This window comes from Delphinapterus leucas, chromosome 4 (genome assembly GCF_059928025.1).
Source record: "Delphinapterus leucas isolate spDelLeu-1000000601 "Yukka" chromosome 4, BTC_Dleu_Yukka2, whole genome shotgun sequence".
Classification (NCBI taxonomy): Eukaryota; Metazoa; Chordata; class Mammalia; order Artiodactyla; family Monodontidae; genus Delphinapterus; species Delphinapterus leucas.
In genome coordinates, this window is record NC_143132.1 from 82,444,624 (window position 1) to 82,466,406 (window position 21,783).

General features: G+C 36.6%; 1 protein-coding gene across 5 annotated transcripts in view; it reads right to left on the reverse strand.

Annotated features, from left to right (window-relative positions):
• VPS8 (VPS8 subunit of CORVET complex) overlaps window positions 1–21,783 on the reverse strand; it is a 319,158-nt gene that overhangs the window by 132,324 nt on the left and 165,051 nt on the right. For all 5 annotated transcript variants that reach the window (XM_089910741.1, XM_089910739.1, XM_089910738.1 and 2 more), the window contains 6 exons: window positions 16,573–16,692; window positions 15,519–15,575; window positions 12,112–12,194; window positions 11,301–11,385; window positions 10,338–10,436; window positions 2,680–2,769 (listed from right to left, as the gene is read on the reverse strand). In XM_089910741.1, the coding sequence (XP_089766867.1) occupies window positions 2,680–2,769; window positions 10,338–10,436; window positions 11,301–11,385; window positions 12,112–12,194; window positions 15,519–15,575; window positions 16,573–16,692 (534 nt within the window). The remainder of the gene's footprint in view (window positions 1–2,679; window positions 2,770–10,337; window positions 10,437–11,300; window positions 11,386–12,111; window positions 12,195–15,518; window positions 15,576–16,572; window positions 16,693–21,783) is intronic.

Below are 21,783 nucleotides of genomic sequence, written 5' to 3' on the forward strand. Positions count from 1 at the left end.
CCCTCTCTAGTAATTGGAGAAACTGCATGTCAACCCACCATCACGTGTTTTTTTTTAAAAAGTAACAATGTTTCCAATACTGTATCATGAATATGACTGTAATACTGTATGCTATAAAAATTTTATAACAATTCACTCATTGGTGTATACGTTAGGCTACTCTGAAGCAATCATATCAATTACACTAGACTACCACAGAGCAAACATTTGCTTTTTCATTATCAATGTATGAATTGTTATACCTGTAAATAAATACAAATTTCTTTTTCACATCTTTTCATTTTTGATGTCTAGTGTTAGTAATATGTATAACAGTACTCTGTTTAAGACAATATTGTATGGGTACTGACAGACAGATGATTCATCTTATAAAAAGATGACATAAATGTACAGTATTGATAAGTTTAGTTCAGTACTGTAAATGTATTTTCTCTTCCTTATGATTTTAATAATATTTTCTTTTCTCTAATTCACGTATTCTAAGAATACAGTATATAATACATATAACATACAAAGCATGTGTTAATTGACTGTTTCTGTTATTGGTAAGGCTTCCAGCCAACAGTAGGCTATTAGTAGTTAAGCTTTTGGTTAAGTCAAAAGTTATACAAGGATTTTTGACTGCACTGGGGTTGGCACCCCTAACCCCCGCATTGTTCAAGGGTCAACTGTATATGTTTTTGTATCCTTAGCACTTTATTGTGGTTTTGGCCCACAGCAGGTACATAAATATTTATTGAATTAGTGGATGAGTCCTTATCTTGATTTAATGGACTTCATCATGCTGGACAACCAACCCTACATCTGGGAGTCATTTTTAACTCCACCCATCACATTCAACTAATTTCCAAGCCCTATACATTTTATTTCACAAACGTATCTTCGACCTGTCTTCTCCACTGCCACTGCTTTCATCCTGTCCTCACTGTTTTTTGTCGAGACCTTTTGCCTTCCAACTGGTCTAACTGTTCTCTCCTCCATCTGCTCTCTTTGCCAGTCCATTCTCCATACTACAGAATTACTTTTCTATAAAATGAATCTAATGGTATAATTCCTTTGCTTAAAAAACTTCAGTAATTCTCCAGCACACAGGAGATATAGCATAATTTCTTAGCATTACATATAAGATTGTTCAATATCAGCCCCAAAAGTCTATTTCCCAGGCTCTATGCTTTTAACTCCTTCCCTCCAATATACCTTTGTAAGCTTAATCTGATGCTTCTTCCACCATTGTCTTTACCACATCATCCTCTGAATATGCATGTTGCTTCAAGACTTCATCAAGTCTTTACATACCCAGAACCCTTTATCTAGAATGCCCTTCCCAATTCTCTGCCTAGAAGACTGATCCCAATTATTCCAGACCCAGTTCAGGCATATGTGGGAACTCTTGTCTGCTTCTCTCACACAGTCTGTCACTCTCTCCTCTTATTCCTACAGCACTTTTTTACATATGTCTGGTGTAGAGCTTATAACACTGTGCTGTGGTTATATAAGTGCTTCTCTGTTCCACAGGAAAAATTAAGAAAAAGACTGCATTCTTATTTGTGCCCCCCAGAGCCTACTATACTGTGGGGTACAGAGTGGCACCACGGTAGTGTGTAAATGAATGAATTCCACATCTCTGTCTCATGTCAGCTGCCTCCCACTCACTGCTTTGGTTTCCTTCTTGCATACCTAACCCCTACTACTATTACTGCTACTTGAGGACTCTGGGTTGTGCTACATGTTCCTGTCATTGTCCTATTCCCTATCTCTATCACTTGTGGCCATAACGGTAACAAGCAAAACTCACTACTAGCACTGCCACAGTAGTGACAAGTGAAATATTAGGTCCATTAAATAGTACTTCAAAATGAGCATCTCAATATTCAGCATTAATATACCTGTATTCTAGCTAAGATTTTCCGAGAAAAATTCTAAATAGTCAGCATTGGGACTTCCCTGGTGGCGCAGTGGTTAAGAATCCACCTGCCAATGCAGGGGACACGGGTTTGAGCCCTAGTCTGGGAAGATCCCACATGCCCCAGAGCAACTAAGCCCATGTGCCACAACTACTGAGCCCACGTGCCACAGCTACTGAAGCCCACACACCTAGAGCCCGTGCTCTGCAACAAGAGAAGCCACCGCAATGAGAAGCCAGCGCACCACAACGAAGAGTAGCCCCCGCTCGCCGCAACTAGAGAAAGCCCGCACGCAGCGACAAAGACCCAACGCAGCCAAAAATAAATAAATATACAATAAAATAAATTTTAAAAAATAGTCAGCATTAACCCAGTAGGAGGATGACAAAAGTCTGAATAAATAACATGAAGCCTGAAGAGAATATGGTTGCAGTCACTATAGCAAAAGATATGGAGAGGTGGGTGGGTGGCGGGGGGAGAGGACCCTCTGTGGATTATGATTTCCAGGTAACAACAGGTTGTATTTCCAAAAATATTTCTGTGATGTTAATATTTGTTATGCACAAAGATGAACTCCCTCATTTCTAGACTCAGAGATTATCACACAATTGCTTCCAAATACATACACACACACACATACACACAATGTGTAGAAACTGCTATTAGAAGGCAACTATCAACTGAAGAAATTACTATAGTCAAAAGTTCTTAGGTGGATAGTCAATCATTGTCTCTCCACTAGATGCTTCTTCCCAGTATATTTTGCGAAGTTTACCTGAAGTTTTTTAATGACTGTTTCAATCTGTTCAGAAAAGTGAGTAGCAACCAGCTCTGCAGCTTTACAGGGCTTCAGGGACACAAGCTCCTGTAATGAAAGAAAAATATAAAATAATCTTCAATGTTAAAGTTAAATAGAATTTCCACAGGTGTGAAGTATGATCACCTACATCAATATTTTCATGAGCTTCTACACTGCATTTCAGGAAACCTCAATATAGGGCCACAATTTAAAGACATATTGCAAATGAGTAAAATTAGAAAAGCATCATGTAAAAAACCAGATTTTGATATGAAAGGTAATTCAGAATTCTTAGAAAATGAAAGCACTAAAATTCTGGATTTAGGCCATGATATCTACAGGATGAATGGAAGGAACAAAAGCTTCCCAAATTCTCTGCCAGTGAATTTACCCTTGAGCTTAAAGTAATAACTTAAAGAAATGGAAAAAAGAAGAACATAGTTGTAATTTCTCTAGCTAAGAATTCTAAAACTTTACCTCTGATGCCTGGTAGATTTTGAAACCAGAGGTGTCTTAAGAAATCAACTTCAGGTCATAAGTCTTAAATGAGACTAAGAGGTTGACCACTGTTAATAAGACCTATTTCTGTCAAATCTAAGACTTCCAACCTGCCCTCTCCTGAACTTTCCTAGACACTACAGGCTTTCCTTTTCTTCTTGAAACTCTCTTCTTGGTTTCTGTGATCCTATTCTACCTTTTCAATTGCATGTTCCATGGCTAAAATGCCAAGACTGGCTATAGATCAACATATTATATTGTCAAATAAAAATAAGACAAGTTATTGTGATGGCAACACTTGTGATATGTATCTAATAATTTTGTGTTAGTATGTGCAGATTAATAATACTTAGATGACACAAGTTATTGTAGTTTAAACTACTTTTATACGATACATCTCAAAACAGAGAAGGCACAACTAATCAATATCACATATGAAAAGGGGGATATTACTACTGATCTTCAGGCATTAAAAAGATAAGAAACTATTATGAATTAATTTATGTTGAAGATTTAAATATTTAGTCAAAATGGATAAATTCCTAGAAAAATATAATATAATAAACTGACGTAAGAAATAGAAAACAAGGGCTTCCCTGGTGGTACAGTGCTTAAGAATCCACCTGCCAATGCAGGGGACATGGGTTCGAGCCCTGGTCCGGGAAGATCCCACATGCCGCAGAGCAACTAAGCCTGTGCGCCACAACTACAGAGCCTGCGTGCCACAGCTACTGAAGCCCGCGTGCCTAGAGCCTGTGTTCGGCAACAAGAGAAGCCACTGCAGTGAGAAGCCCGCGCACCGCAACAAAGAGCAGCCCCTGCTCACCGCAACTAGAGAAAGCCTGTGTGCAGCAACAAGGACCCAATGCAGCCAAAAATAAATAAATAAAAGAAATAAATTAAAAAAAAAAAAGAAATAGAAAACATGCATTGATTTTTAACCACTAAAGAAACTGAATGAATAGTCAAAAATCTTCCCATATGAAACACTACAGGCCCAAATAGCTTCACTGGTAAGTGCCCAGCAATCATTTAAGGAAGAAATAATTCCAATACCAATTAATCTCTTACAGAGAATAGAAAAAAGGAAGCTACTTCAGCTCACTGTATAAGGCTAGCAAAATTTTGATACCTAAACTCAGTAGAACAACATAAGAAAGGAAAGGAAAATTATAGACCAGTCTTAATTGTGAACACTAATAAATAAAAAAAAATCCAACAATATACAGAAAAGATAATATATCAGATTCAAGTTGCATTTACCCATAGAATTCAAGGCTGATTTAATATCAATAAAATTTATGACAAAAATAGAATAAGGGAGAAAAGATGATAAAATTCATTCATGAGAAAACTGTCAGCATAGTAGAAATAGAAGACTTCCATAAAAATCTTTACAGTGAACATTGTACATGTTAGAAATAAAATTTTTAAAATATCATTAATAGGCTTCCCAGGCAGCATTGTGGTTGGGAGTCTGCCTGCCAATGCAGGGGACATGGGTTTGAGCCCTGGTCTGAGAAGATCCCACATGCTGCGGAGCAGCTAAGCCTGTGTGCCACAACTACTGAGCCTGCACTCTAGAGCCTGTGAGCCACAACTACTGAGCCCACGTGCTACAACTATTGAAGCCTGCACACCTAGAGACCATGCTCCGCAACAAGAGAAGCCACCACAACGAGAAGCCCACGCACCGCAATGAGAGAGTAGCCCCCGCTCACTGCAACTAGAGAAAGCCCGCGTGCAGCAACGAAGACCCAATGCAGCCATAAATAAATAAATAAAATAAATTTAAATAAATAAACAAAAATAAAAATATCATTAACAATAGCACTGTTATGCTAAAATATATGAAGTTGTGACAGTAAATCTAACAGTGGATGAAAAGTCTCTACAGAAGAAATTATAAAACTTTATAGAAAGTTATTCAATAAACGGTTACACCAAATGGTCATAAGGTGGAAGACTCACAATGTAAAGATGTCAATTAAATTAAAAATGATTGAAAGATTCAATGTAATCCTTGTCAGAATCATAAGGTTAGAAATTGCTTTTGGTGGAACTTGACAAGCTGATTCTAAAATGAATTTGGAAGTAAACAGCCAATACTCTCTGAAAAAACATGAAGACTTATTATAAAACCACAATATTTCAAGTAGTGTGGTACATGTAGAGACAAAGACCAATCAAACAGAAGAGAGCTCAGAAAAAGAGACAAAACACAGAGATCCTTGGTATACTTATGATAAGGTAGCACTGCTGGGCTTTTAAAATAATTGTTGCTAGCACATAGATCAATGGAACAGGACAGAAAGCCCAGAAATAAACCCACGCACTTATGGTCAATTAAACTACAACCAAGGAGGGAAGAATATACAATGGAGAAAAGACAGTCTCTTCAATAACTGGTGCTGGGAAAACTGGACAGCTACATGTAAACAAATGAACATAGACCATTCTCTAACACCATGTACAAAATAAACTCAAAATGGATTAAAGACCTAAATGTAAGACCAGATACTATAAAACTCCTATAGGAAAACATAGGCAGAACACTCTGACATAAATCATAGCAATACTTTTTTGGAGCTATCTCCTAGAGTAATGGAAACAAAAGCAAAAATAAACAAATGGGACCTAATCAAACTTACAGACTTTTGAACAGCAAAGGAAACCATAAACAAAATAAAAAGACAACTTACAGAATGGGAGAAAATATCTACAAATGATGTGACCAAAAAGGGATTGATTTCCAAACAGCTCATACAGCTCAATATAAAAAAAAACAAAACAAAAAAAACACACAATTGAAAAATGGGCAGGAGACCTAAATAGACATTTCTCCACAGAAGACACACAGCTGGCCAGCAGGCATATGAAAAGATGTTCAACACGGCTAATTATTAGAAAAATGCAAATCAAAACCACAGTGAGGTATCACCTCACAGATCAGAATGGCCATCACCAAAAAGTCTACAAATAGTAAATGCTGGAGAGGGTGTGGAAAAAAAGGAACCTCCTACACTTTTGGTGGGAATGTAAGTTGGTGCAGCCATTATGGAAAACAGTACGGAGGTTCCTCAAAAAACTAAAAATAGAACTACCATATGATCCAGCAATCCCACACCTAAGCATATACCCAGAAAAAATGAAAACTCTAATTCAAAAAGATACACGCACCCCAATGTTCATAGCAGCACTATTTACAATAGTCAAGACATGGAAGCAACCTAAACGTCCACAGACAGATGAATGGATAAAGAAGATGTGGTATATATATATACAGTGGAATATTACTCAGCCATAAAAAAGAATGAAATAATGCCATTTGCAGCAACATGGATGGACCTAGAGATTATAATACTAAGTGAAGTAAGTCAGACAGAGAAAGACAAATATCATATACCACTTGTATGTGGTATCTGAAAAAAAAATACAAAGGAATTTATTTACAAAACAGAAATAGACTCACATACATACATTGGAAACAAACATACATACATAGAGAACAAACTTATGGAAGGGGGGAGGGATAAATTAGGGATTTTGGATAAACAGATATATACTACTATATATAAGATAAATAGCATAGGGAGCTATATTCAAATATAGTTTATATATTCAAATATATTAAAATATCTTGTAATAACCTATAATGGAAAAGAATCTGAAAAAGAAAAAAATATATATATGTATAACTGAATCACTTTGCTGTACACCTAAAACATTGTAAATCAACTATACTTCAATTTTTAAAAAGGAGGAAAAAAGGAAAAAAAACTGTTGCTGGAGAACTGGGCATCCATATTTTAAAAAATTAATTGGGGGGCTTCCCTGGTGGCGCAGTGGTTGAGAGTCCGCCTGCCGATGCAGGGGGCGCGGGTTCGTGCCCCGGTCAGGGAAGATCCCGCGTGCCGCGGGGCGGCTGGGCCTGTGAGCCATGGCCGCTGAGCCTGCGCGTCCGGAGCATGTGCTCCACAACGGGAGAGGCCACAACAGTGAGAGGCCCGCGTACCGCAAAAAAAAAAAAAATTAAATGGATCCCCACCTTAAATCATATACAAAAGTGGATTCAGGTGGATCTAAGATTTATAGATGAAACAAAAAACAAGAAAGCTTTTAGACAATAATATAGGACTTCTTCAGTACCGAAGGAAAAAATTGATTATTCTGACTACTTAAAAAAAAAAAAAAACTTTTCTTAAAAAGAAACATAGAAAAAAAGCCACAGAGTAGAAGATATTTGCAACATGTATCACTGAAAAAAAGACTAACATCCAGGATACATAAAGAACTCCTACATCAATGAGTACAAGATACATTCTAACAGAAAAATGGGCAAAAGACTTGAACAGGGACATCACAGAAAGGAAATTTAAACAGCCAATAAATATGAATCTATCAATCCCATTAGTAATTAAGGATATGTAAATTTAAAACATAATGAAATATCATTATTCATCCATTAGACAGACAAAATTTTAAACTCTAGCAAGAATATAGAGTCAATGGAAAATCTCACATAATGCTGGCATCTGCTTAAGTTTAATATATTTATCCCAGTTAATTGGCAACTACAGACCCTAGAACAGAGATTATCAAATGTTAACATGCATCAAAATCACCAGGAGGGCTTGTTAAAATGTACTGCTGGGCCCTGCCCCCAGAGTTTCTGATTCAGTAGGTCTGAGGTGAGGACTTAAACTGCATTTCTATCGAGTTCTCAGCTGATGCTGTAATGCTCTACCAGGGACCAAACTGAGAACCACTGTTCTAGAGAAATGCATGTGGTAGCTGTGTTCAAGATGCATATGTAAGCATGATCCTGGATGGACTACTTTTAATAGTCAAAAACTAGAAACAACTGAAATGTCCATTAACAGTATAATGGATAGACTGTGATATACTTGTAAAATTTAACACTATACAGTAATAAAAATGAACTAGCTACAAACAATAAAATGTATAAATTTCTCAAAATATTAAGAAAAAGAAAATACAGAGTATAACTCCATTTATATAAAGTTCAGAAACAGGCAAAACAAAAATACATATTTTTAGGGGTGCAGGCAGGTGCAATAACAATATATAAAAGTGCAATAAATTATCAGAAGAACGAGGATAATGAATATATTAGTAAGGCAGTGAATTGTGATAAGAAAAGGATACATGGGAATAGTCTGGGATACTGGAAATAACTCTATTTCTGGGATGTTGGCTTTTTTATTTTTTTATTAAACTGTACTTTTACGCACTTTTTTGTTTCTTTTTTATATTTCAAAATCAAAAATATTTTTTAAAATCTCATGAAACGTGTGTTGTCCATATTGGAAAAACCATCTTTACCAGAGATTCTTTACCTGAAATCTACAGACCCAGTCTAAGAATGTCTTTTAGGGAGTCTGTGGATCCCTGAAATAGCAAACGAAATTATGCGTCTGAGCACATGCACAATACTATAAGGCACAGGTCCAAATCTTTCACTAGATTCTCAAAAGAGATCTATAACCCCCAAAGTGTTAGGAACCACTAATCTATACACTATGTAGACTGTCTGAAAACTTTATTATGAGGACTTTCCCCCTACGTATTTAATGTTGATTTTATTTACATTACCAAAGCCACACAAGTCCTTCAAAAGTGTCTATAGATTTCTAACGTGGCCTTAGGAAGTATTAAAAAGTTCAAGGTGAAAAAATGCACAGATGTGGGAAAAATAGCAGAAATAATTGCTGTGCAGAAACAATACTTCTTGCTTCTCCAGTATGAGTTTTCTGCTGAATAATTTGTTTGTTCATTGATTAATTCATCATGTTTCACATTATGTGGAGAGACACAGCTTCATTTCTGGATGTCTGGAGTCCATGTGCTCAAACCACTGCATAATGCAGATGAAGTGAAATGAACAATGAGGCATAATGTAACTATGGAGACTTAAAGGGGATGATGAAAGGAAAAAGAATACAAAATGATTAGAGGAAAAAAAGATATAATTCAAAGTTGAAGAAGGTTTTCTTGGGTTCTTTCACCAAGATATATTGATCTTATTGTTAGCAGGAATACGATAAGACTGAATTAATAACATATATATGTTCTCAATCCTATAGATGAAAGTGTGGAAATTACTTCAGCCCACTGACTGCACCACCTTTCACGCCAGATGTTTTACATAAGATGCTGTTCACATTTCTGATCTTTCTAAACGTTACAATTATCAGGAACTAAAAGTATTCACACTACATGCAATGCTTTCTCAAAGTTTCAGAGCTCTTATTATTTTTCATACGTAAAAAAATTTTTAAACATGTTGCATAATCATATCTTTCACCGCATCTCTAAATCCATCACCAGAAGTTACCTGATCCTTGCTACAAGGAGGAGGAGAGAAACTCTGTAGATATAAATGTTATTTCCAAAACTCGAATTACCTCAACATCCTTCATTACTACTTTTTTTCAATAATTAGTGACCCATAATACAGAACAGATTAAAACAAATCTCTAGCTCTGTTGGTTTCTGAGGAATACTGTATTTATGAACCTAAAGAAACTAAAAGTGAGGAGTGATTTTTGGGCCTCTTTTTAGAATGCATTCTGATCACATGTTCATTACACACGTATTCGTCTCTCCATTTAGGCATCTATAAGCAAGTTTTTAAAAAAGAACTTTTAGTTTCAAAGTCAACTCTTGCATTCCTGTAAAACAGCATGCATAAACAAAATCAGAATCATCATCCTCTTACATAAAGAAGGGAAATACATCAGAGAGAACAACTCATTGCAGTAATGTTTCTAAAATTCCATCAGGTGACTAGGGGGAATGGCTCCATCATGTAGTAGAGAAAAAGATCAGTAGTACTTTCAGAATTTCTAAGAACACTGTAAAAACCCACTAAAATTCCAGTTTGTCAACTAGCTGGTTGAACATGAGTTATTTTCAGAAGTCATGATATAATAAATTGTACATGACGTGGGTTTTACGAATACAAATGTGAGGCAGAATTATCTGAAAAAGATGTTAATCCTCAAGCAAATCAACTTAATAATATAATACCTCCAACTGTTTAGTTAGAAAAATTTAATTTGGGAGATATCCATACAAATGGGAAAGTTTTAAAAATTCTGTTGAATCAGTACCTCAATATGATCCATTGCCTTCTGCCATACAGATTGCTTCTCCTCTGCACTGTGTCCAGGAATGGATAAGATATTGTGAATGTAGTTAAAGACTTCTTCCTGAAAAGCACAAGACAATATAATTCATTCATTCATTCACTCAAGCAATATTTAGTCACTATCTACTAACTGTACCAGTCTTGGTAAATATCTGTTATTTGGAGATGGAAAACCATTTGGAGATAGTTAACTGATGGACGACTGACTTAAAAGAGAAAGAGTAATTGTTTAAAGTTTAGGGTAGATCCTTAGAAGTTGCAAATCTGTTCCAATTAATGTTAGTCTCAATTTCATTAACCTAACAGTGAATATCATTCTTTTGCTTTGGTGGTCTCTGTCCATATTCCCAATTTCATCTCAAATCACTTTTGCCCTTGCCCGTTATGCTCAACTTACAATGATCTAAGCTTCATTTATACGATCTCTATTCAGTTCCTTGAACATGTCAAAAAATTTTCCCACCTCGAGATCTTTGCATATACTGTTCCTGATCCTGCAGCATTTTTCTATTGGCTCTTGGCTTGACTGGCTTCTTCTCAAATTCCAAAACTCAGTTTATAAGTCATTTTATCTGAGATTCCTTCCCTGGCTGCTCTGTATAAGTCAGTTTCCCCATTATCCTCTCATGGTGCACCCAGTTTCTCTAGCGCTCATCACAATTTGTAACTAAATATTTGGTTTTCTTACTGTCCATCTCCATCACTAAACTATAAGTTATAAAATTACAGGAACTATATATCTGTTTTAATTATCAATATATACTTGGCTAATAGCAGGCACTCAATTAAGCCCTACTGAACAATGAACAAAACTTTAAGTCAGCAAACATATGTCCAAATATTTCTACTGAATAGTTATTTCTTCTTGATAAGGGGAGGAGGGGGACTGAGTAAGAAAAAAGGGTAAAGCTGTCTCTTAACTCACCTCTCTTAGTGGGTCACGTAAGTAGCAATCAATAATTTTGTCATACTGGTGTTCTCGTTCATACATAAATTCACAAATTTGATAGCTAGAACATAAAAGGAAAAACTTCAGTGTACCAAACAGTCAGGTGGTTATTAGCTTATTGTTTCAAGACATTTGCTCAGGCATAGAGGTTAGTATTAAGGAAAATGAATATAGTAGATGTGATTTCTATTGTTAAATGAAGTTATAGTACCTGCCGTTCCTCTAAATATATGTTTAAGATGCTGCTGAATACTATGTTTATAAGAAATTTCAAAGCTGGGTACAAAATAAATGTTAAAGCAACAATGCGTCACATAAAAAATAGTTAATGTATTACATATCAATATAATCAATTATATGAAATTTCCCTATTCAGAATTAAATATGTCAAATGAAATATTCAACAAACTAAATAGTAGTGCTAACATATTGCATCTTATTTGCTATGTTAAATTCTGCATTGTTTATAATATATATAACTGTCAAAAATCTATGAAATACCATGGAAATTTTAAGTAAAAAAACTACAATAATAAATCATAAGGCTGCTATTTCATTTTCACACTAAAATGTACAAGCACTTCAAATTTACTTGCTATTAATTTCTGCAAATCTAACTAATTTCTAGACTTGAAAGGCAAAAACTTTTGCACCCAGGTTTTTTTTGTTGTTACATGCATAACTTTTCTTAAAAAAATGGCAATGCATAAATAAACTGGGCTTCAAGTTAGAGAAATGTAATTTAATAGTTCTATGGGAACTAATACATGGCTTCAAAGCAACTTACAATTCTGCCTTTTCTGCCATACGGATGAGCCGACTCTCTTCAAATTGAACTATGCCTCCAGCCTGCAGCAATTCTAAAAGGACCTGAACATTTAAAATAAATGAGTAAAAACACTTTGGAATCTACTCTTATTTATTAGCTCTTTAAGGGTCCATTCAGCCACAGAAACCATACCTTTTTCGCTTTTGTCTTATTATGTGCTGATGTTTCAGTTTGGCTTTCATGTATACAAGGGGTTAGACTGCCATTATAATGTTGATCATATTGTATTTAAGTCTTACAAAAAGGTAAACAGCTCTATTTTCAAACATGGAAGGAATGCCAAAGTGTTTGCAAACAAAGCCTTATTAGATATTAGAATATCTAATTGACCCTCCACTAAGCTAAAAACGTCCATATGTATTCTTTCAATAAGTGAATTTTTGTCTGGTGCCTTTATGACTTATGGCTCTTTAAAATCTGTTGCCCACAGGTAGTATCCATGTTCACGTGTTAATTTTTCTAACTAAACTTGGGGTTTCTCACAGTATAGCATTATTCACAAGAGCTAAAAGGTGGAAACAACCCTAATGTCAATCAATGGATAAATGGATGAACAAAATATGGTATATACATATAATGGAATACTGTTCATCCTTAAAAAGGAATGAAATTCTGACACATGCCACATATCGATAAACCTTAAAAACATCATGCTAAGTGAAATAAGTCATAAAAGGACACATAATGTATAATTCCACTTATACGAGGCACCTAAAGTAGTCAAATTCAGAGACAGAAGGTTTAATAGTTGCCAGGGTGCTGGGGAGGGGTAACAAGGACTTACTGTTTAATGAGTACAGAGTTTCAGTTTGGGACTATAAAGTTCTGGAGACAGATGGTGGTGATGGTTGCACAACAGTGCGATTATATTTAATGAGAACTGTACACTTAAAATGCTTAAAATGACAAATCTTATTGTGTATATATATTTGACCACAATAAAAAACAAAGAAAAATACCGGGGTTCATGTAATTAATCTTTACCACACTAAGTAGCTGAATAAAAAAAGGTGACCAGGATGTTGAAATATAAATATTTTAAAATAAATCTCAAATATAATAGAATCACTACATAGTCATTAGAGCAATATGAGAAAGCTCTCTCCTATATTTAAGTTCAAGATCCAGAGTAACACTCTTTCTCAGAACTCCAGGAAACCATTTAACAAAGCATTTTTCTAACACAGGAAATTGATTACTTTCAAGTCAAATTTTTTTAAAAGGCAGAAAAGAAATAAAACCTATCCTACCTTTACACTTCGGAACTCTAATTTAATCCATTTTGAGTATTATAATGTACTGCTATACAGAGCAATGATAGCGTGAACCCACCTGCTAGAAGCCTCAGCTTGGAATAACATAATCAAATGCCACTGCTAGAGCCAGTCTGAACCAACTTACTGAGCTGAAACTGACTTAACTTTCAGGAATTTTGTAAGCCGGTGGTTAAATACAGGCATTGTTAAAAATCAAATTATATAAACCTACAATTAAATAAATTAAATTAAAAGTGAAGGTAATCAATACCCACACTCACCACTTCCTAATTATTTTACTACATTTTACTGTGTATGCTCTCAAGGTTAGTTACTGTAGCCGTATCTGTATGGTGGAAATATTACATAAGTGTGTGGTATGGTGCATCTCTCCCCAATTCCATGTGCCGGGTGACATCATGCTGGTAGACTGAAGTCAGCCATGGTGGGAATACTTACACCATGGAAACAGGCAAATGCTGTAAATCAGGGCTTGTTACATGCTCAAAGGGTTATAAAACAAACAAACAAAGAAGAATATGTGACAGAGACTATATGTGACCCATAAAGCCTAAAATATTTACTCGCTGGTCCTTTACAGAAAAAGCGTGCCAATTTCTGGTTAAGAAAGTGATGGAGATAATGTTAAAAAGATAGTCAGACTTAAAAGTGTGCATGTCAGAGACATTACACTATAATAGCACAAAAAAATTAAGGAATTATTTTCCAGTATTCAAAAACTGTTATCCGATTCAGCAAAGAAGTCACAACACTGATGAATGAAGTTCTGACATGCTTTCACTGTTGCACTTTCATCTTATTCCCTTTAATAAATGAAAACATCAACCAACGTTCATATCAGTGTGAACCAGTTGTTAAACTTTTATCAGCATACCACTGGAAAATATTCAAATATATTGCATAAACAAATTTTGATATATGACAAACAGTACAAGAGAAAGAGTGCTGGATTAGAAGGGAAGGAATTGAGTTCTAATCTCATTTATGACCTTGAGCAATTTACTTCATCAGTTTTCTTTCTATTTTCTAAAATGAGTTGGGGAAAAAACCCCAGATAATCCCAAAGGGGATTCCCAATAATAGATTACTACATTACGATTACTTTTAAAGGTTTGGCTTTTACATTTAGGTTTGGTTTTTATTTTATTTAGTAATTTACATAAGAAGTTTTTATCATTTTATATAGCAACACCATGCATAACATGTTTCACTTTTCCTGCCAATAGAGAAATAGGGGCAAAATGAGGGATCCACACTACTATTTGTGTTCAGTATAATTTAAGAGACAATCAAAATTTTAGCAGCTGTTCTCTTCCCTAAGACAGTCTGCAGCAGTCACGGGGCCACAGCTGTGCAGAGAAAGGGTTCGCTGTTGTAATCCTATATTCTTTATCTGAGTCTCAACCTCTGGCCTGGCATATATTACCATAAAAAATCAGCATAGCTCTCAAAGCACTTAGTTTTTGTAGCTTACTTGGCTGACAAAGTCTTGCTATCAATTTTAAATAGACTGCCTCTCTTAGTGCTCACAATTACAGTGGGTAAGCTTTCAAGAAATCCTATCTAGAAAGGACCCTCAAGAAAGTGGCTAAGTAGAAAGAAGTGGTAATCAATGTCTTTCTCACAGTGATTAGTGGAGAGACAGATGGATTCTAGTCTCCAGAAATGTTGAGCACTAGTGTAGTGGCACTCCCAAAAGCTGAGTGTTCCAATACTCAGGATCCTGAAGGCTTTCCGGTTCATGGCCATAGCAACTAGAAGTGGTTACCAGCTTAATGACACTGGTGGAAAGCAGCATACAACAGGTGCCAACTGTTGCTCATGAAGGAGAAGGGTAAAGTTTATATTCTCTTTGATGTCATGTTGAATGCAAGGCAGGTCCAGTCTGCCTAGGAATTTAGTTTGATTGAGGCTCAAACTAACAACCATCCACACTCTTTTCTGGTTGCCGCTGTCTAGCTTAGTATTACGGTTTGGCACAAGTCATTTTCCCCTTATGTCTAGTGAGGTCTAGTACAGAAAGGTTCTTTCTGGCTTACTCTGTCTTCTTTCTCATTCTTTAGCAAGATGAGTTCCAGTAGTTCATACCTGCTGTCTTTCTGAGTGTCGGGAGTCATCGTCAGGACTACAGAGGAACTCAAGGACCTGGTCAAAGAAAAGGTATCTTTTTAATTGGATACCAGCACGCGTGCCACACCACTGTCATAATGAAAACCATTACTACCCTTTCTATATCACCAGTTCATTCACACTCGGCTCAACGAACACCACAGGTATATGGTATCTTCCCAACTGACTGGCATAGTAGATGACACAGCAGGCTTCAGGTATGCTAACAATTTAATATATACCTTATACACATTTCTTTGCTGCTTAGAAACATGACTGGAAGCCAGCAACATCTATATACCTTAACTTTAAGATCCTCAACACTGTGGACCACACAAAGCATGGACTTTGGAGTCAGGCCACTTGAATTTGAATCCTAACCTTATTAACACTTAACAACAATATTTATTGCTAATAATAACACTTATTAAGTACGACCTTGGATGAGTGACTTAACCTCACCAGGTTTTAGTTTCCTCATCTGAAAAATGGGAGTAATAACTATACCAATTTCAGAGCTACTGGGAGTATGGAGTTAATACATACATATAAAACTTTGGAACAGAGCATGGCACTATGAAGTGCTCAATAAACGCTGGTCATTATTAGCAACTTTCTCCAGATAAAAAGTATTTTCTTTGCCACCTGTGGCTTTGTGGAGATATTTAACCGGGATTAGGAAATACCTTCACAGTTAAAGTCATTTGTAAGTAAATTCAGATTTTCTAAAAGTAATCTCTCCTCCAGATACTCAACAGCATAGTCTTACTACCAGTGAGATGGGTGATTATTAAACTGGAAAATTCTTAAGCCAAGAATTCTAGGCAATTTAGAACAACAGAATAATTGGGAGAACAGAATCTATATAAACCAATCTCCACAAACCATACTCCCATGATACCAAGTTACTAGGCAGTCATACTACCCAAACACAACATTAAAAAAAAAAAAAAACTAATTTAGATCCAAACTGAAAGGTGAAAAAGCTTCTACAATAAAAACAATTCTAGTTCTTATCGTTAAAGATGCTCACCTGATCAAAAAGGGTTCTGTTTACAAACAAGGTATTGTCAGGCTTTGCAAGCTGCCGGGCAAGGAAGGTAAAGAGACACCCTACTTGTGAGGGAGTAAAATCTGAATTCTCCACCATAACCTGATAAGGAAAAGAGACCATTTATTCAATATGCCATCTGGTTTGACACAGAAAAATAAATAATTAGAAGCTGGGGGAAGCCTCAGTACTAAAGACTCGAAGATTCTTTTATTGGCTATGTAACAATTGAGTTCAATACCATTTAGAGAAGGAGCACAACTACTTGCACACCCTGAAAGCATTATAGTAATTTTTGGCATAATTTTAGGCACAAGTTGGATAAGAACTGAATTGTTAGAGAGGTGGATTTCAAAGAAATATTAATCATGTTTCCCTCTTGAATTCTTAAAAGAGAATCTGAAGTTAATTTAAATTAAAGTAACCTTATTAAAAATTTGTCCACCAACACAGGAAGAAGGGAGTTGCTCTGGGGTTGAAAAGTAAGATAACTTGAGAGTGAAGGTATCCCAGAAAAGAACTCAGCCAGCCCACGAAAACATGAAGTGAATGGCTTCTGCCTTGTGTATAAGCAGTTTCTTGAACAGATGGTTTCATATAACAGGCTCTTTGCAACCACACAGAGTTATCAAGTCATAATCAGTCCTCTGATTTAAGTGACCTCTCATCTCCTGAGTACCTACTACTATGAGTAAGATGCTATGGTAGAAGCCTTCAAGGGAATTATGAACCAGAAAGCAAGGTGAGACAGGTAAACAAATCTTAACTAAAAAGTGTAATGTGATCAATCAGCACTATTATAAAGGAACAAATGACTATGGAAGCACAGTGGGAGAAATTTAGTTCAACTGGTTAGAGAAGAAATTTGAAAAAAAAAAAAGAGAAAACTAGCTTTTAAACTAAGCTTTAAAGCCCATGTGGAACACATGACAGAGGGAAATGTCAGGAGAAAGAGCAGTCAAGGCAGAGAGAAGAGTAGGGGCAAAAGCATGAACACAGGAAAATACAAGTTTGTCTGGAGAAACTGTGTGTTTCATTAGAATGCAGCAGCATGCATGAGGAGGGAGAAATTAGATCGAAAGGAAAGATTAGGCCTCCAATGTCATTCTAAGGAATGTAGAATTTATTCCACCAAAAACTGAGGAGTTTCTAAAGGGGCAATGAGGAGAGCTGATCATGATCAGCACTGTGCTTCAGAAAATCACCCCATCAGCAGTGTTTAGGATTAAATAACAGAAGCAAGAGATAAAAGGTAGAGAGACCAAGATGCATGTGATTTCAGGGTCCAAGGGAGAGACAGAGGGGTTCAGAACAATGCAGTGATAATGAACAGGGAAGGAGAAACAGATGCAAAAGACACTGCAGAGAGAGAGGAGACAGGGCAAGTATTCACATGTGTGGAAACATGTGGCTAAAGGAGGAATGAAAAATGGCAGGTCTTGAGCCTGACAGGCAGGGAGGAGAATGACGCCATTAACAAAGAGGGAGAATGCAAAAGTATGGGAAGGAAGGCCAGGTATTGTTTTGGACTAGACGAATTTATGGAGGCAACTCTAAAATAAATTAGGGAATAGTACCCCATCTCACCTAGAGAAAAGTCCTAAATTCCCCCCTTTCATTTTCCGTTCAAAGATAAACTATAAGATTTCTCCTATAAAACATTCCCTTGGGGCCGAGCTTTTAGCTTACCTTTTCTTACTTTGCTAAAGCACTATGTCCCTTTCTTTTTTTTTTACCATGCCTGCTTTTAATCCAGCAGTCACAGCTTGCTCAAGTGCATAATTAATCATTACTAGAGTATGAGGATATTTCAAGTTGTAATCTGTGTGTGTATCTAAATTCCAATTTATAATATTCAAAGAGCTTTCTATAGCTTTAAAATACCCAGTCATCACTCCCTTTCAGTGTGCAGGTCCTTTCCAAGACTCAACTCTCAGGGCCCAACTAGTGCCCTTCTCTGCTTTTAGCTCTTCCTTTTGCTCTGAAGTGTAATTTTAACTATCTGATCCTAGAAACACCTTCAAAGGAAACAGTTCTAACTCATAGCCCATTCCCTTGCTACCTCAGCAAGTTATCATCCTAGAAATTTTAGCTTCTTTTCATTTCCTCTCTGACCGATCTCAGAGACCATGCTTACAAAATTTTCTGAGCAATCTTATAAAAAGTCACAAATTAACAGCTTTCCCCCTCTATATCTGCAGCCATTCAGCACCCATGATAATGCCTGAGGTTTGATGCTCCCTCACCTGTTCTCTGGTCCTTGCCTATGCTCCCTCAGAAAAACACTTCAACAAATGAGTACAACTCTATCATCAGAAATGAGAAAATAATCTCAAAAGTTCATTCTTCATTGACCCTAGGTAAATACTATCAAAACAATATACAAGATGCAGCCACTATGGAAAACAGTATGGAGTTTCCTTTAAAAAACTAAAAATAGAGCTACCATATGAGCCAGCAATCCCACTCCTGGACATGTATCTGAAAAGATGAAAACTCTAATTCGAAAAGATACATGCACCCCAATGTTCACAGCAGCACTATTTACAATAGCCAAGACATGGAAGCAACCTAAGTGTCCACCAACAGACAAATGGCTTTAGAAAATGTGGTTTATATACATAACGGAATATTACTCGGCCATAAAAAAGAATGAAATAATGCCATTTGCAGCAAACATTGATAGAACCAGAGAATATTATACTTTAGTGAAGTAATTCAGAAAGACAAATATTATGATATCACTTATATGTGGAATCTAAAAAATAATACAAATGAATCTATACATAAAACAGAAAGAGATGCACAGATATAGAAAACAAATTTACGATTACCTATGGGAAAAGGGGGTGGGAGGGGTCAATCAGGAGTATGAGAGCAATGGATACAAACTACTATACATAAAACAGATAAGCAATAAGAATTTACTGTATAGCACGGAGAACTATATTCAGTATCTTGTAATAACTTATAATGGAAAATAACCTGAAAAAATATATATATATAAAACTGAATCACTTTGCTGTACACCTGAAACTAACACAATATTGTAAATCAACTCTACTTCAATTAAAATATATATATATATATACAAGAGCACAATTCACCAACAGTAAGAGTTTAAGTACTTCATGGAGCTTTATTTCCTTCATTTGGATCATTCTTCCAACTTAGTACAGTTTTATTTTTATTATTTTTAATTTATTTATTTTTATTTTTGGCTGCATTGGGTCTTCATTGCTGCGTGTGGGCTTTCTCTAGTTGCGGCGAGTGGGGGCTCCTCTTTGTTGCCGTGTGCCAGCTTCTCATCGCAGTGCCTTCTCTTGTTGTGAAGCACGGGCTCTAGGTGTGTGGGCTTCAGTAGTTGTGGGTCATGAGCTCAGTAGTTGTGGCTCGTGAGCACAGGCTCAGTAGTTGTGGCACACGGGCTTTGCTGCTCCGTGGCATGTGGAATCTTCCCAGACCATGGCTTGAACCCGTGTCCCCTGCATTGGCAGGTGGATTCTTAACCACTGCACCACCAGGGAAGTCCCTTAGTACAGTTTTAAATTTGAATTCTAATTCAATCAACTTGCAAACATTTCTTGAACATCTACCAGGTTGCAGACATTGTGCTGGACGTGTTTCTGTTTCTGGGCATGTTAAAACAATGACCAAAAAAAAAAAAAAAATCCTTACAGTTGCTACCTACAGGAAATTCATTCCAGGTAGGAAAATATACATGTAAACGATTACTACAGTATGCCAAGTGTAGCATGAAGTGTTACATGAACACAGAGAAGGGGCAAATAATCAAACTGGAAGTGTGAGAGAGGGTTCTAAAAGTTTCTCTTGGATGATATTTGAGTTATGTCTTGAAAAATGGCTAGGAATTTGCCAGGCAGGGAAAGGGAAAGAAAAGGCATGGTGGGATAAAAGAAAACTCACACAAAGAACATAAGCTGTAAAGGTGACACAGAAAGTTCACTGAATTCCAACAATTTAAAACTGTTGAGAAGGGAGTCCCCTGGTGGCCTAATGGTTAGGATTCTGGGCTTTCACTGCCGTGGCCCAGGTTCAATCCGTGGTTGGGGAACTGAGATCTTGCAAGCTGTGCAGTGTGGCCAAAACAAACAAAAACAAACAAAGAAACAAAACTGTTGAGGAGTTCATAATACAGAATGGTGGGGGTGGGGGCAGTGAGGAGGGTCAGAGAGGGGTGCAGTTATAGAGAAGTAGTCAGGGACCAGAAAATATAGAAGCATCTTGGATGTCGTGTTAAACAGTTTAGATGGGTATGGCAGAAACTAGTACTTGTGCTCCAACATCTGTTCCTTCCTTCTAATTTAGAAACAGAACTCCTCATTTTTAGCTAAACACATGGCCACCCACAAAATAGAGTACATTGCTCAGTCTCTCTTAGCATCTAAGGGGCCATATATCTAAGCTGTGATCAACATGATATAAGCAGAATTGCAGTACACAACTTCTAAAAAATTTTCTGAAAGAAAGAATACTTTCTTCTTCATCTCTTTCTGCATTCAGGCTGGCTAGAATGCAGAGGTGACGGCTGGAGCCTCAGCAGCCGTTTTGGGCCAAAAGACACAAACCACATACTAAGAATAACAGCAGTAAGACAGAAGGAATGTACATCACTGATAAGTTTGTGAAGCTACTCTACTAGATCAGGTTGCCTACCCTCCAGACTTATAGGAGACAACTAGATTTCCATAACAAGCTATTATTATTTTGAACTTTCTCTCACAGCAGAACTTAATTTCAACTGAGCCAAGGGGGAGCCACAGAAGAATATTAGGTAAAGGAGAAGTAAGATCATGAATTAAAGAAGGACAAGAGGGGCTTCCCTGGTGGCACAGCAGTTGAGAGTCCGCCTGCCAATGCAGGGGACATGGGTTCGTGCCCCGTCCGGGAAGATCCCACATGCCGCGGAGCGGCTAGGCCCATGAGCCATTGCCACTGAGCCTGTGCGTCTGGAGCCTGTGCTCCGCAACGGGAGAGGCCACAACAGTGAGAGGCCCACGTACGGCAAAAAAAAAAAAAAAAAAGGACAAGAATAAGACCATTTGGGAAGGTACCATACTAGCCACCTGGATCAAACTGGCATTATTTGGGAGCTTAGCAATTCTATTCTCTTATTCATCACTGCCTATCTTACAAGGTCAATAAATAGCTCAAATGAGATCATGTATATAA